This window comes from Cydia pomonella, unplaced genomic scaffold (genome assembly GCF_033807575.1).
Source record: "Cydia pomonella isolate Wapato2018A unplaced genomic scaffold, ilCydPomo1 PGA_scaffold_166, whole genome shotgun sequence".
Taxonomy (NCBI): Eukaryota; Metazoa; Arthropoda; class Insecta; order Lepidoptera; family Tortricidae; genus Cydia; species Cydia pomonella.
This window is the reverse complement of record NW_026907808.1, coordinates 218181-233093: the sequence shown is the minus strand read 5'-3', so window position 1 is coordinate 233093 and position 14913 is coordinate 218181. Positions and strand designations below refer to the sequence as shown.

Here is a 14913-nt window from a genome sequence, read left to right as displayed (position 1 = left end):
GGAGTCAATGGACTTGGCTCATTGGGATTGCTAGGCAGCACTGATATAGGCCTAGAATTCAAGCAAGCCTCAACCTGGCTGAGAAGAGTAGCCATCTCTTCATATGTTAGAGTTGATTCACCAATGACTCGTTTTATATGAAATTTGGTGGATTTTATCCCCGCCTCCCATAATCCGCCAAAGTTAGGCGCTCGAGGTGGTATGAAATGCCACGTTGTTCCTTGCGTGGCCAAGGCTTTCGATATTTCTTGAACCATGGTTGATTGTTCTGACTGAAATAAGTATCTTAACTCTTTGGAGGCACCCACAAAATTCGTGCCATTATCACTATAGAGTTCAGCACAATAGCCACGACGCGCAACGAAGCGTTTGAACGTCTCGATGAATCCTCTAGAAGTTAAGTCACTAACAACATCAATATGCACGGCCTTGGTTACCATGCATACAAAAAGACAGATATATGCCTTATAAGCCTTGTGACCTCTGCCTTTGGATGTCCTTAATTGAATAGGTCCGGCATAATCTACACCGCTCCGGTAAAAGGGTCTAGCTGGGGTAATTCTAACTCGTGGTAAGGAACCCATCAGTTGGGTTTGTATCTTTGCCTTGTTTCTTACACATGTAATGCATTTATGTACGTAGGTTTTCACTAGATTTTTTGCACCCATGATGCAATATGCAGCCCGTAGGTAATTAAGCATTAGCCTCTCCCCCCCGTGCAGAGTTTTACTATGTGCATCGGCAACTAATAATTTTGATAGGGGTGAAGAATGTGGCAGCAGAATTGGATGTTTGATATTCTCTTCTTCATCCAATTTTGCTAACCTGCCTCCCACTCTAAGCACTCCCTTGACATCTAAGAATGGCGTAAATGACAAAATTTTCGAAGTCTTAGTTTTAATACAACCATGTTTCTCTATTTCGGAAATTTCTGGTTTAAATTCATTATTTTGAGCTATTTTAATGCAGGTGCTTAACGCTTCGTTTATTTCGGACGCGCTTAAATGATAACTTTGCCCTCTCAATGTCTCTGATTTCTTAGTTCTTGATCTCACAAATCTCCTGCAGTAAGCTATTACTCTTATCAGTTTTTGAAGTGACGAATACTTACTAAGTATACATTCATCTAATAAATGCTGAGTGTGATGAGATTTAATAGTTTCCTCCAGGTGTGTTTCGTTGTCAGTTGGCTTGGTGTATATAATAACTTTTTGTTGTAAGAACTGAGGACCATTTTGCCATAAAGAATTACCGATTAGTTCTGCTGGACGAATTCCACGAGATGCACAATCCGCTGGATTCTCCTTCGTCGCAACATGAGACCACTGAGAGGGCTCAAGCAGACACAGAATTTCGGAAACTCTGTTGGCCACGAATGTCTTCCAGTGGCTGGGGTGCTTATTTAGCCATGCAAGAACGACGGTGGAATCCGTCCAGGCTCTCAGGTTGCACTTCGAAACATTTAACACCTTTGAGACCTCCATTAACAGTTTAGTTAGCAGAACGGCACCGCATAGTTCTAAGCGCGGTATGCTGACTTGTTTTACTGGAGCAACTCGGGTTTTGGCTGCAACCAGCTGAACTTTAATATCCCCCGATCCACTGATAACTCGAAGATACACTGCAGCAGCAAATGCGAGTTTAGAAGCATCTGAAAACCCATGCAACTCCACTCGGGCATCATCTGCTTGCGTGTTAAGCCATCGCGGAATGATAAAGCCGGACAGTTGACTCAATTCCTCCCGGTAAGTATACCAATCATGTAATATTTCTCTTGTTGGTTCTTCGTCCCATCCTGTACCAGCTAACCATAACCGCTGTATAAATATTTTTGCTTTTATAACACATGGGGCGATCCAACCCAAAGGATCGAAAAGTCGTGCGACGTCTGATACAATCTTCCTTTTGTTACAGGAGCAGATACAGGAGGCAGCGTGACTGAGTACTGAAACTCATCCTTCGTTTTATTCCAGGTAAGTCCTAAAATCTTTACTATATTACCTTGTTTTAATTCCAGATTCTTTTCTTCCCTTTCCAGCACTCTTTCTCCCTTCTCATATAAATCTATAGTTCTCTGTACATCTTCCTTATTACTTGCCCACTTTTGCAAAATAAAACCTCCTTTCTTAAGTAGAGCCTTCATTTCTTTATAAAGTTCTATACCCTCTTCTATGGTTTCACATCCTGTCATTAAGTCATCCATATAAAAACTATCAGCAACTCTCTTTGCTGCCATTGGATGCTCGCTCGCATGGTCAATGGCGACCTGATTAAGTGCTTTAACGGCAAGATATGGTGCTGACGCTGTTCCAAACGTAACTGTTAGCAACTTATAATCTTGTATTTCTTCGGTTTGATTATCTCTCCATACAATGCGTTGATAGTCAGCGTCCTGATCAGTCACTCTTACCATGCGATACATCTTCACGATGTCTGCAATCAGACATACGGGATGTATTCTCCATTGCATAATGAGATGACGCAACTCCGGCTGTAGCGTAGGTCCAATCATTAAACTATCGTTTAAGGATATACCTTTCTCATTTTTGCAGGACGCGTCGAAGACCACCCGGACCTTGCTAGTTGACTTGTCCTCCCTGATGACAGCGTGGTGGGGTAAATACACGCACTGTTTTTCACTTTCTCTAGCCGCAGGAACTAACATCATGTGGTCCAACTGTAAGTATTCTTTCACAACTGCTGTATACTTCTCTTTTAAATTATTGTCTTTAGCAAATTTCCTTTCCAGTGACTTTAACCTCTTAATAGCAATTTCTCTTGAATTTCCTTCTTTACAGGCTGGATTCTCATCACGAAATGGTAATTTAACCACATATCTGCCAAGGTTGTCCCGTGTAGTCGTTGCTGAAAAGATGTCTTCACATCGCTGCTCTTCGGTCGTCAACATCTTTTTTGAGGTTAATAAAGGTTCTGATTCCATCTCCCAAAACTGTTTTATTATTTCGTTGTCCGTATCCACTTGTGCATGTAATACAATTTTCCTTTCGTTATGATCTGCTGAGCCTCCAGACAAAATCCATCCTAAACTAGTACACTGTGCTATTGGAGTTCCAATAGGACCCTTCTTTACACCCTCCTGCAGTATCTGGGCATATACCGCTGCTCCCAATAAAATATCAACTTTACTTGGTGTGCCGTAACCGGGGTCAGCCAGAACCAAATTCTCTAAATGTGGCCATTCCGACGCGTCCACCTTGCGTGCAGGGAGATTCGTTGTGATTTTTGGTAACACGTATGCCTTTAACTGTACATTGAAATCCGGATTTATCAACGATTTGAGTTTCAGTAATACCATGTAACTTGTCGTTACCGACGCTTCTTCTAGCATCGTTATTGTGGACTTGATGGGAATCTTTTTTAGACCTAACCCTTGTACTGTAGCCTCTGTGATAAATGAGGATTCAGACCCTTGATCTATGAAAGCTCTATAAATTTGAAATTGACCTGTCTTAGACTCTGCTTTCACCAAAGCCGTAGCTAAGAGAACTTGGCGCTTAACCTTTCCTTTAGCGAATAGAGTTACTTGTGGTGATTGCGACGTAATATCGTTAGATGCACTACCAGACTCAGCCTTTTTCTCAACAATTTCCTCACAGGACGCTGCAACTGCTTGGTCTACGTCCCTTACATGAGCAGTTGAGGTTGAACCCCCCTTCGGATGAAGGAGTGAATGATGCCGTTTGTTACAAATGCGACAATTCATGGTATTTTGGCAGAACCGTACAGAATGATTGGCCCCTAAACAATTATAACATATACGATTGTTTGCTACAAATTCGTGTCTTTTTTCATAATCTTCTGCAGCGAATTTTTTACAGAAACATAATTTATGATTGTCACTACAAAATTCACACACTACGTTTACAGAATCATTAGCATAAAACGTTTTTGAACTGGTCGCATTCGAAGTTGACGGCCTAACATACATGTTTTTCCCTTTACTTCCAGGTTCAAGAAACTCTAAAGCTCGATACCTACTAGTCAAAAAATCTTTGAATTGTGTGAATGTGGGCAAATCATTTGGGGTTACATTCGACGTGACACTTAATTCCCACTGCTTTCGAGATTCTGGGTCCAATTTTGATGATAATAAATATATAACAATAATATCCCAAGTAGATACATCAATCCCTAAATTAGTTAAGGCGCTCAAGCAATCAGAAGACGTATCCAAAATTTCCTTTAAATGGGTAGCCGACTCCGAATTAGCGGTACGTTGGTTTAATAAACGTTTCAAAATGTTATATGAAAGATACTTTTTATTACTATATCGCTCTTCCAATAGCTTCCAGCACATCGTGTAATTTGCCTCTGTCACCGGTGTATACCTAATTATTTGTTCTGCCTCCCCAGTCAAGTACCCCTTAAGATAATGCAGCTTTTGGACGTTATCTAGTGCTCTATTGTTGTGAATTAAGGATACAAATAGATCTCTAAATGTTATCCACTCGGTGTACTTGCCTGAGAAGCTTGGTATACTAATCTTTGGTAGGCGAATATGACTTTGGTCACTATTCAAAACACTAAGATCATTTGATTTACTTGTGGTCGCTGGCTGAAGTTTAACCAAAAGAGCTTTTAGATCGCACTTATATTCCATATAAATTTCTTCCGTTGTATTATAAACATCCTTTTTAATGTAGTCTTGAGATCTTAACAACGTTTTGTCTGTTGTATGCGATAGTTCTTTATGCCCAACTCTAAATTCTGACCACAATTGTTCTAACAGTTCCAATCTTCCCTCTACATAAATTTGTGTAATACGTTCTTTTGGTGACTTTCTAAAGTTAACCTTTGCCTTAGAAATACGCTCTGAGATTTCCTCCTGATAAGAAATTAATGATTCCATAGTGAACACAAACTTTAACTTAACTTTAAAATTTTAAAAATAGCAATTATCAGGCAACTTGTGAACAAAACACAACTGATATACCTAATAATACACAAAGTTCTAAGTACAATTCAACTCCGCAAAATTTACAAGTGTTTAAAATTATACAAAAAACACAAATAATTCTAAGTCCAATTCAACTTCTCAAAATTTTACAAGTGTTTAGGACTCTGTAGAAAATCGGGCATGGATTCCCCGTACCTCCGTTTTCACTGTAACTATTCTAAGTCCTTAAATTAAAGTTAGTAAATTTTCTAAGTTCAAATTAAATTATCAGGAAATAGTTAAAGTCCCAAATTCACTAGTTGTTAAAGTTGAAATTAGCTCGACTCTCTTCTTTTTCTTCTAAGTTTTAATCTTCACTGAATTAAGGCTCAATTTTGCATAAAATGACAATCTTAGAGTACTCACGGTTTTCACTTTGCATCACTCAACTGAACATAAACAACACTTTGTGACGTAGGAGCTCCTTCCTCGTTGACCTCTCCTGACGGATGCGCCCTTGCCGCACCGCCTGTGACTCAGCCTGGACACCACTAGATGGCGCCACTGCACACTGCTTCACTGCACTCGTTCTCGTCTCCGTCGTATCCCTCTGAACAGCGATCCACTGCTACTATGGGAACGAAGCGATGAATGGCTCCACGCACTGACTTTAATTTACTGCCACTAGCGCCACTACTGTCCGATTCGTAGGACCATGTTTCTCTTCCGTCCGTGTTGTTCACATTCAACGAAAACGCAAAAGCAATTTTTCAACACAATTTTATTTGCCAAAAAAAAGGACAATGATAAAAAAAACACAATCTTGTTATATATAATTACTAACAGAATGTCGTTCGCTAGTTTGTAGTCGGTACAACGACATCTAGCAGGGAATTAGGACATCAAGAAAAATATAATAATGTTTGTATATTTTATAATAACATGTCGTTAGCCAGTTTGCCGTGGGGACAGCGACCTCTAGCGAACAATTAGGGCAAGTATATACGTTGTACACACCAGTTTGTGGCCAGTACAGTGACATCTAGCACAGAATCTTATTACTAAACTAACATTAATCTAAACACTTTAACAAGCTCAGGAATGCACCATTGAAATTAACGGAAATTAAAAAAAAAAAAACAACAAGTTGCACCCCGGGAGTGCCGGCAGAAATGAAAGCTTGAATATTAATTTGTGCATTTTTGATATTTTGGAGAAATTGAGTAGCAGTTTTATAAAAAGAGATAATTCTCTATTATACCTACGTAAATAAATTTTAGTGTTAATATCTAACATATACAGAGTAATTCATGAGACGTGAGCAGGACTATTGCCTACACAATTAGTAAATGTTAATGAATCGTTCACCATCATATTAAGTAAAACAATCACGCTTCTTTTCTGTTATTTAACTCTTTGGTAAGGAAAAATTTGAGTATCTACAATCATGAACACCCAACAACACAAAGATACAATACAACACAATTAACAAAGATTAAACGTCTTTAACCGTTATGACAGCACTTTGATTATGAAGAAAATAAAGTGTGACAACACTTGAATGAGATACGATTTTTCAAAAGTAACCAGGCTTCGATGACATTCAATTTGCACGTCACGATGATGTCACGTGTCCGTCTTACGAATTTTCAATCTGACGGTCACGTGACACCTGACGCGAGTTTAACATTTTTTCCCAATCACAAAAAGTGCACAGCTCTGCTAAAGAAGTTTTCACTTCAAAAACACTGTGTACACTCTACTATACCTACGCTTTAATTGGCATTAAGTAACGGTTTCGAACAATAAGTAGAGACGCATCAAATTAAAGCTCTCAAAACAACAAACCCGTAACTGCTAGTGTAAGACTAAAGTCATTATTGAAATGCGTTCATTATGAGAAGGGCCCACAGATAAACAGAACAAAAAGTAACTCGACACCATTGTTAACATTCCTAATGAAAAAAAAAAAACGTTTCAATTCAAAAATGGAAACAAAAAGCCGTTGCGTCACCACAGATAAACTGAAACAAGATCTAATTGCGCTTAGAAAAAACCCTTGTACTCTATTGCGTTTGGCATAAAGTACCAATTTGATTGTATTTGACATTTCGGGCTGAAGAAATAAGGTTGTGCCAACATATGGAGCTGATGTCATGGGTAATAAATGCTGAGATTTCCTAAGAAACGAACATTAGGAGAGCGTCTCCTAAATTCCTAATTTCTAAGCAAATATAAATACAAGGTGGGCCCTTTAATGGGGACCAGAAATAAAGCGTGTGTCTCAGTGTATATTTTCAATTGCTGTTTAGTTTTCGCCAGTAAGAGAGTGATAGAGAGTCATATCTCGAAGCTCTAAATAGCGATGAAAAGAGGCTCAAGAGCTTTAGGTTTACTTCAGACACTTCAGTTATATAATGCAAGTTATAAATGACAAAATTACTAATAAATCTTGAGTTGAGGAGGCACGGTCCTACCTATCTTGGAATATACTGTTATAAAAGCAAATAACTTACACAAGTACATGCTGAATTCATTACTTCCAATGACATTTGACATCATTCCGATTTTCGTCGCGCCTTTGATTTATATAACAAGCAATTTTCAGTCAGCAATACTATTAGCCTAACGTCTTTCCCATACAAATTTCTATGCAGGGGGCTGTACATTCTAGTCCTGTGGGTCAAACTTTCGCCTTCTAAGCGACTAGCAATAGAACAATGTGCGCTATACTTTGTTTAAAGTATTGTATACGATCTAGTTAGACCGTGTCGTCAAATCACGACTACGTAAGTTGATCAGCGTCGGTTGGTTAGCTCACACCGGCGCCGGCGCACGACCGACCGTTGACCTCGCGGCCTTGCAGGTGACAATTAATACAATTATGTCAATTATGCACTGCTCCAGTACCCTCTATTGAGTACAGTCTATTCAAAGGACCATTTGTATGGAGCCGGGACCAAAAACCAACAGAAATACGAGTTAGGTCATTAGATAGGTATTTCTGTGTATCTACTTTATTTTGACTCTATTGCCTAGGTAATAAGGATGATGACATGTTGACTAAAATACAAATATCTCAGTCCTGCAATGGAATTCCGCTTGGCGCCTATAGAACGAAATGAAATACATAAAATTACCTATCTATTGACCTAATTCTCAACTCTGTTCCTCCTTTATACATAAAGCGCTGGATTCAACTCGGAAACCTCATATCGGGACTAAATCCTCATGGCAGACTCCTTACTACATGGATGTCAGTTATTAGAAGGACCTCGCCAATAACTATTTAGACCCAGCGACGACCCAGAAACGATATCTCTGGAGAAGGAGGATTAGGAGAGCCGACCTAAGATAGAAATGGGAGGCCGGAAGAAGAGAAGACAAGGCCCCCGCTATAAATAAGGCGGGGCGGGGACCAATGGTAATAAGTATACCAAAGTCACATGTCGTTAAACTGCCTCGAACCCTGCCCCTTTTGTTGTCTCTTACTGAATTACAACCCCCATTGTACAGTCATGGACTTTAAATTGTTGTGCTGTTTACATTGGACATTTCATACCGTTAGTATTGCCAACCATTCCTCTTAGGGAATAAAAGTATCCTACGTATTTTACAGGTTATAATTCATCTTTTTATTATCTAGTTGTGTCCGCTCAGCCTTTTTTACTATGGAAGGTAGAGGCATGGAACAGAATCTCCATAGGCAGAACTGCTGCAAAAGTGTCCAGCTGTCAGCTATAAATAATAGTTTCAAATTTCTCCAGAGTAGCGCTAGAGTAGCTAAGAACCTAGACGTTATTGACGGAGTGATGTGCGCTGTCTATGAATACATTTTTTTCTCACGTATTCTAGGTATTGTAGCGCCACCTATTTATAGTTTTTTGTCGGACACTTTTTGGTATATGGAGATTCTATCCCTTAACTCTACCTTCCATAGTTTTGTGACGGAGTCTGGAGGAATAAACATCCAATCTTTCACTTATATAATATTATAGTTGATTTGAATGATACGAGTACATGATGATATTCAGAAGCGTAGCTCGGGCTGTTGTCTCGGTACGGTCATGTCTGAAAATATCGGTACGAAAAAAGTGCCAAAAATATGTATACACGACTTTATTGCCCATACATTAAGGTAGTGTATACATATTTTTGGCACTTTTATCGTACCGATATTTTCAGACGTGACTGTACAATCACGGGCTAGATGCTGAGCGATTTACAGTCTTTATACCTAATGGACATTTCATAGCGTAAGTATTTAATAACTAAATAAATTAGCTACACGAAACGACCTTAAACTTCACGAAACTACAACGAATAGCGGCCTAATGTTGAACAGGCCCCCCATTGCAGACTACAATGGATTGGTTCGTGCCTCGGTTCGAAGTTCGAAATGAAATCGGTCACGGTTCGTCGGATCAGCCTGTCTAGACGGCCGTGTCGGCGGCGATTGAGACAACGATACAAGTAAAAGAGGCGATTGAGGGTTTTTCTCGACGGTATTCCTTATTGAGGTGTAAAGGTCATTACGCAAAGTTGATATATGTATACTTGTATAGTCCTAAAGTCATTTCATACAGATATCAATAACTGTAAGCCGCGAGCCGTCCAGACATCAAAACCAAGAGAAATGCAATTTTCATTTGTCAATCTAAAAAAGATTCAAATTAAAATGGGCGGCTAGACGAACAAACATTAGTTACTTTGTCTTATCTGTCCCTATTACAATTTCGACCGGGTTTTTTAGTGCTTCTGTTTTTAAGGTTTATAAAGAAGTCAAGCACATGGGCCAAAAACACATTACAGAAATTAACGATTTGGATAATTTTTTCTAAGTCTTTAATTTCGTATAACTTTCAAGAAGTGGGACTTTAATTTAATTAGGATTTAAAGTATGTTGCGACGTCCACAAAAAAGACACGTAACTTTAACTCATAAAACTAAATTAAATTGGTAATTATTCATACAGTCACACCTTTGTACGGTCAACCAATTTGAATCCTAGGCCACTATAGAACCTTGTCGCTTTAACTACTCTATACATGACATGCATCACTCAATAAGCACTGTCGTAGAAGTCATTATGACATGGTTCTATAGTGGCCTAGGAATCAAATTGGTTGACCGTACGAGCAGACATCGCGAGATTCGCGAGCTATTGTCAAATAGCGAAGTTGACGACTACGCAGTAACACATGCCTCGGAGAACGTTTTATGACTATATTCCAATAAAATTGTGGGCCTCATAACAACACCGTCTTCTATGTTATTTAGCGAATAGAACGTGGGTTGAAAGACCTTTCAAGTAAATTTGGTCATTATTTAACAAAAACGTTTAAATAAATAAGGTCACCTTACCGCTTGATCAGTTAAGTGTGGAGTATGGTGAAACTCTATTTTTTTAAGAGAGGTACGCAAAGTTCGGGAATAGCGCGAATGTTAACAAATCTTGTATATATATTTAGAATAGCGTCCGGGTGTTTTGCATATGTCTCCAAGTGGCGTCTTGTGTATATGAAGATTGTCAGTCCCACTTCGGTACATAATATAAACTACATATAACATAACAAATATAAGAGCCTCGGTAGAGAGTACCATTTTGTACCATTTGGCGTTGAAAATCTAGGTCCATGGGGTCCCAGCGCGCACAAGTTTTTTGGAGAAATCGCGAAACGTCTGGTTGACGTAACTGGTGACCGAAAAGCTGGCGGCTTCCTCGCACAACGTATCAGTATTGCGATACAACGAGGAAATGCCGCCAGCATCCTTGGTACAATGCCTCAAGGTCCTATTTTAGATATAAGCTAGTTATAGTAATCATCTGTATATATCCATTATGTATATTGTTATTGTAACTACATATATGGACATTATGTGGATGGATATTATATGGATTAAATAATAATAATTTGTAAATAATCGAATATGTTTTATAATTGTTACATATTTTGCCGTGACTTATTTTTCAAAAGTGTTTTTCAAGAAAAGACACGTTCAAAGTGCTTATCAAAGAGATAAAAAAATGTCCAAATTCTTCAAATCTTCAATTGAATGCTAAAAAAAATAACAGCGATTCGTCAATACGCAGTTTGTCCATTTATGGATGGATATTATCCATTTATTGGACTTTTCTTTTCTAGTTTAGTAGTCAAAAGTATCTGCCATTGTCTAATAACTTAATTCGACGCCACCGACGGATAGACCCGAATCGCATTTTTTTAAAATTTAGTATAGTGATGTACTAAATTGATCATTGACAGAGCTTCTCTTTGCAATAAGATTTCCAATCGGTCACTGGTTCGCGAGGGGTGCAAATGTAGCAGAGGAAATGGTGAGAATGTTGAACAAATCTTGTCTATATTTAGCGGCCGGGTGCTCCGCACGTGGGCCCCTTGTCGCACATGTGGCTCTGAACTTGCCGACAATAACTTAGCTACTTGTTATACAGCTGCGAGGGTTCCGTATACTTCTGAACCTTGTATTGAAGCGTTTTCACATTTGGATGATCTTTGGAGAAAAGCAGCTACTAGAGATTGCTTTATGGTATCAAATTCTTCTATTTGGTTTATTTTTAAGGTTACATTTGAAGAATAAACTTTAAACACTGAATGCATAAGTGAATTAAATACCCGCTTTTTAAATTTTTACTTCATTGTGGTTGTTAACGCTCCAAAACTTATTTTTGGTCGTGTACTTTGTCTATATCAGACTCTAATAGTCCATTAAGTTGAAACTTGAGTTCTTATCGAGATCTAAGTCTTTTGCAAAGACGCATTGTTTTTACATGAAATTCATGGTTTAAGTACACGTCATTCAATAATTCCTATTTTCTTTGCTCATTTAGATATATACCTACAAATGTTATTGACGAAGTCTTAGTCCGAAGGTTCGAATGCTTTTAAGTTGCGGCTTGGGACTTAACAGACTCGGGAAACAAATATGAGTTTTCCAAAAGACTCAAAAGATTCGAGTTCCTATCAGCGCTTTTTCTGAAGTCTGGATTAAACTTAGCGCAAGGTATTATATACATTTATGATCTGCCACAAACGGCGTAAATTATTATATATTCAGAGTTCAAGCTAGTTTGTTTGTTAACACTATATAACGGTAAATGTCCAATGTAAAGTGAACCCTACGTGGCTCAACTATTAAAGTCCGCGAATGTACAATCAAGTGCAAAAATAAGTATCGAATAAATCGTCTCATAAATATGGTACTACGCTCTTATTACACTGGAATAAGATGCTATGGGACTTATTTTTGAGTAAGATGTGTACACTCATATTTTTACACTTGACTGTACTTACAGCTGTGGGGTTTCGTGGAGTTTTCGGGATTACATAATTTTTTTGCATAATGTGGCTCTGAAGTCTGAACTTGCCGAGAACAACTTAGCTACTCGTTCTAACAATTTCCCTGCGTGCTTCTCCAAATATGTAATATAAAAATTACTATACCTATAATGATCATTTACTTAACTAATTTAGAAATTATGTCAACCATCATCTTCCTCGCGTTGTCCCGGCATTTTTGCTCCGGCTCATGAGTACCTGGTGTCCGCTTGGCAACTAATCCCAAGAATTGGCGTAGGCACTAGTTTTTACTAAAGCCACTGCCATTCGACCTTCCAACCCAGATGGTAATCTAGGCCTTATTGGGATTAGTCCGGTTTCCTCGCGATGTTTTCCTTCACCGAAAAGTGACTGGTAAATATGAAATGATATTTCGTACATAAGCTCTGAAAAACTCATTGGTACGAGCCGGGGTTTCAACCCGCGACCCCCGGATTGCAAGTCGCACGCTCTTACCGTTAGGCAAATAATATAATATTAATAACCGTTAATTAATATTAGTACGAGAAATACGTGTCTCCCGACAGCAGCCAGCCACGTTGGTTCAGATAAGGAAGGCGTGTTGTATTTGCTCATTTCTATAAATAATACTTACTATTAGCGCAGTTTTATTGTCCTTAAGGTAAATATCCGTTTTATATTAACCACGTTAATTTCCTGTTGCTTAAAATAGCGAGTTAATTACAATTACTGGAAAATAATTTGAAATCTTGCCTTAATTATGGTCAAAATTTAAAATGAAGAGTAATACAATTAAGATGGAGAATTACAAATATCGTAATTAAAATTGACCTATTTTTAGTGTTCCGTACAAAACTTTGTTCACACTTATTTGCCTGTTGTTTACCTCTTCTTTATGTGTTGTATTATTTGTACTGTTTCTGTATTGAGGTGTGCAATAAAGTATATTTGTATTGTATTGTATTGTATTATTTATACTGTGGCTTTCTGAGTCGATTTTTCTAGATTTGGGACCAAAAGATAAGCAACAAAGGTTGTTATATTTTAGGCATGCAATTTTAATAGCAGTTTGAAGCGCTGGTGGCCTAGCGGTAAGAGCGTGCGACTTTCAATCCGGAGGTCGCGGGTTCAAACCCCGGTTCGTACTAATGAGTTTTTAGGAACTAATGTACGAAATATCATTTGATATTTACCAGTCGCTTTTCGGTGAAGGAATAAAGCCTATAGGCAATAAGGCCTAGTTTATCCTCTGGGTTGGAAAGTCAGATGGCAGTCGTTTTCGTAAAAACTAGTGCCTACGCCAATTCTGGGGATTAGTTGTCAAGCGGACCCCAGGCTCCCATGAGCCGTGGCAAAGATGCCGGGATAACGTGAGGAACAAAAAGAAATTTAATAGCAGTTTAGAAAAAAAAAACTAAAATCATCAACATCGTACCTATTGGTATTCGCCACGCTCGATCTTAATTAAAAGGAAAATTCGTTCAGAAACTGTCTAGGTACGAACGTCGGAACAGAAGATTATTTCCATTATGCGTTTGAATTATTATTAATGTTGCCTGAAAAACCCCATCTTCCCATGTGGTTACCCCTTACGAAACGCTGGTAGACTCAAATGTAGATCAATTATCATTATTGACCGAGTCGAGCGAAGGTATCTGTTTTAGTTTTTACGAAAATGTTTTCATAAGGACGGATGTTTTCTGCAGGTCGCATTTCTCAACCGATTCTCGTGAAATTTCGTGAGCTGGTTCGATAATAATATACCTTGATTTGTTTTGCCTTCAGTTTTTTCTAGCCTTCAGTACCCCTAGTGTAAATATTTTCGACAGCGAAACGTTACGTACGCGTTTGCGTTAAGTGTCATTTTGTATGAGATTTTTGACTTTCCAAAACGTCCCGCTTGGCGCGCTGTTCAAAAACCCATACAAAATGAGACTTAACGCAAACGCGTACGTCACGTTTCGCTATCGACAAAATTTACACTAGAGGCACTGTTTGCAAAGTTTACAGCTCACATAGCCACTTGTTTTATAAGAAAAACCATGGGCTTGTGTTTCATAGGGTAGTCAAATGCATTATAAAGCAATATAAACTTTCCCAGCGCCGGGCACATGTAATACTAAACGCCGTTTTTGCGCGTGCGCCGCCTGCCAATGGATTGCGATCATTCCTGTCGCTAGCAAGAGGTAGCTACCTGGGGGCTGGGGTCTAGTCAAGACGACATACGTTGATATAGGGAGCGTGCATGAACTGTAGGAGGCAGCACAGGAGCCGTCAGATTTTTGGCGCGAGGCGTAAATGTGATGTTTATGGTTCCGATTCAGGCCACAAGATGACAGACCGTCCAACGCGCACGGTCCCTATAGTCGCCGACGGAAAACTTCAATAACGTATGGAAATAGTGACGTGACTTTTCTTTTCGTTTAGCGTTTGTCGATGCAGTTGTCACCTTGGCTAGCCCCCCGAGCTTATTACCAAGTTAGTCATAAAATTGTAATAAAATATCGTTGTCTAAGTACCCTCAACACAAGCCTTATTGAGCTTACTGTGGGACTTAGTCAATTTGTGTAATAATGTCCTATAATATTTATTTATTTATTATATTATTATTATTTTTTATTATTTTATTTCCACTATTCGGTCGGTAACAATACATAAAAAACAATTCGTATTTTAATTTTTTTAGCACTGAGAAAT

The 14913-nt window shown here is 38.6% G+C and overlaps 1 protein-coding gene across 1 annotated transcript; it reads right to left on the bottom strand.

Annotated features, from left to right (window-relative positions):
* Positions 1 to 1837: 1837 nt before the first annotated feature.
* On the bottom strand, positions 1838 to 3349 carry LOC133533448 (uncharacterized). The gene has a single exon (XM_061872431.1). The coding sequence runs from the start codon at positions 3347 to 3349 to the stop codon at positions 1838 to 1840; it is 1512 nt and encodes a 503-aa protein (XP_061728415.1).
* Between the last annotated feature and the right edge of the window lie 11564 nt (positions 3350 to 14913).

Coding starts and splice junctions, on each gene's coding strand:
- LOC133533448 (XM_061872431.1), bottom strand. CDS start 3,349: ATGCTAGAAGAAGCGTCGGTAACGACAAGTTACATGGTATTACTGAAA.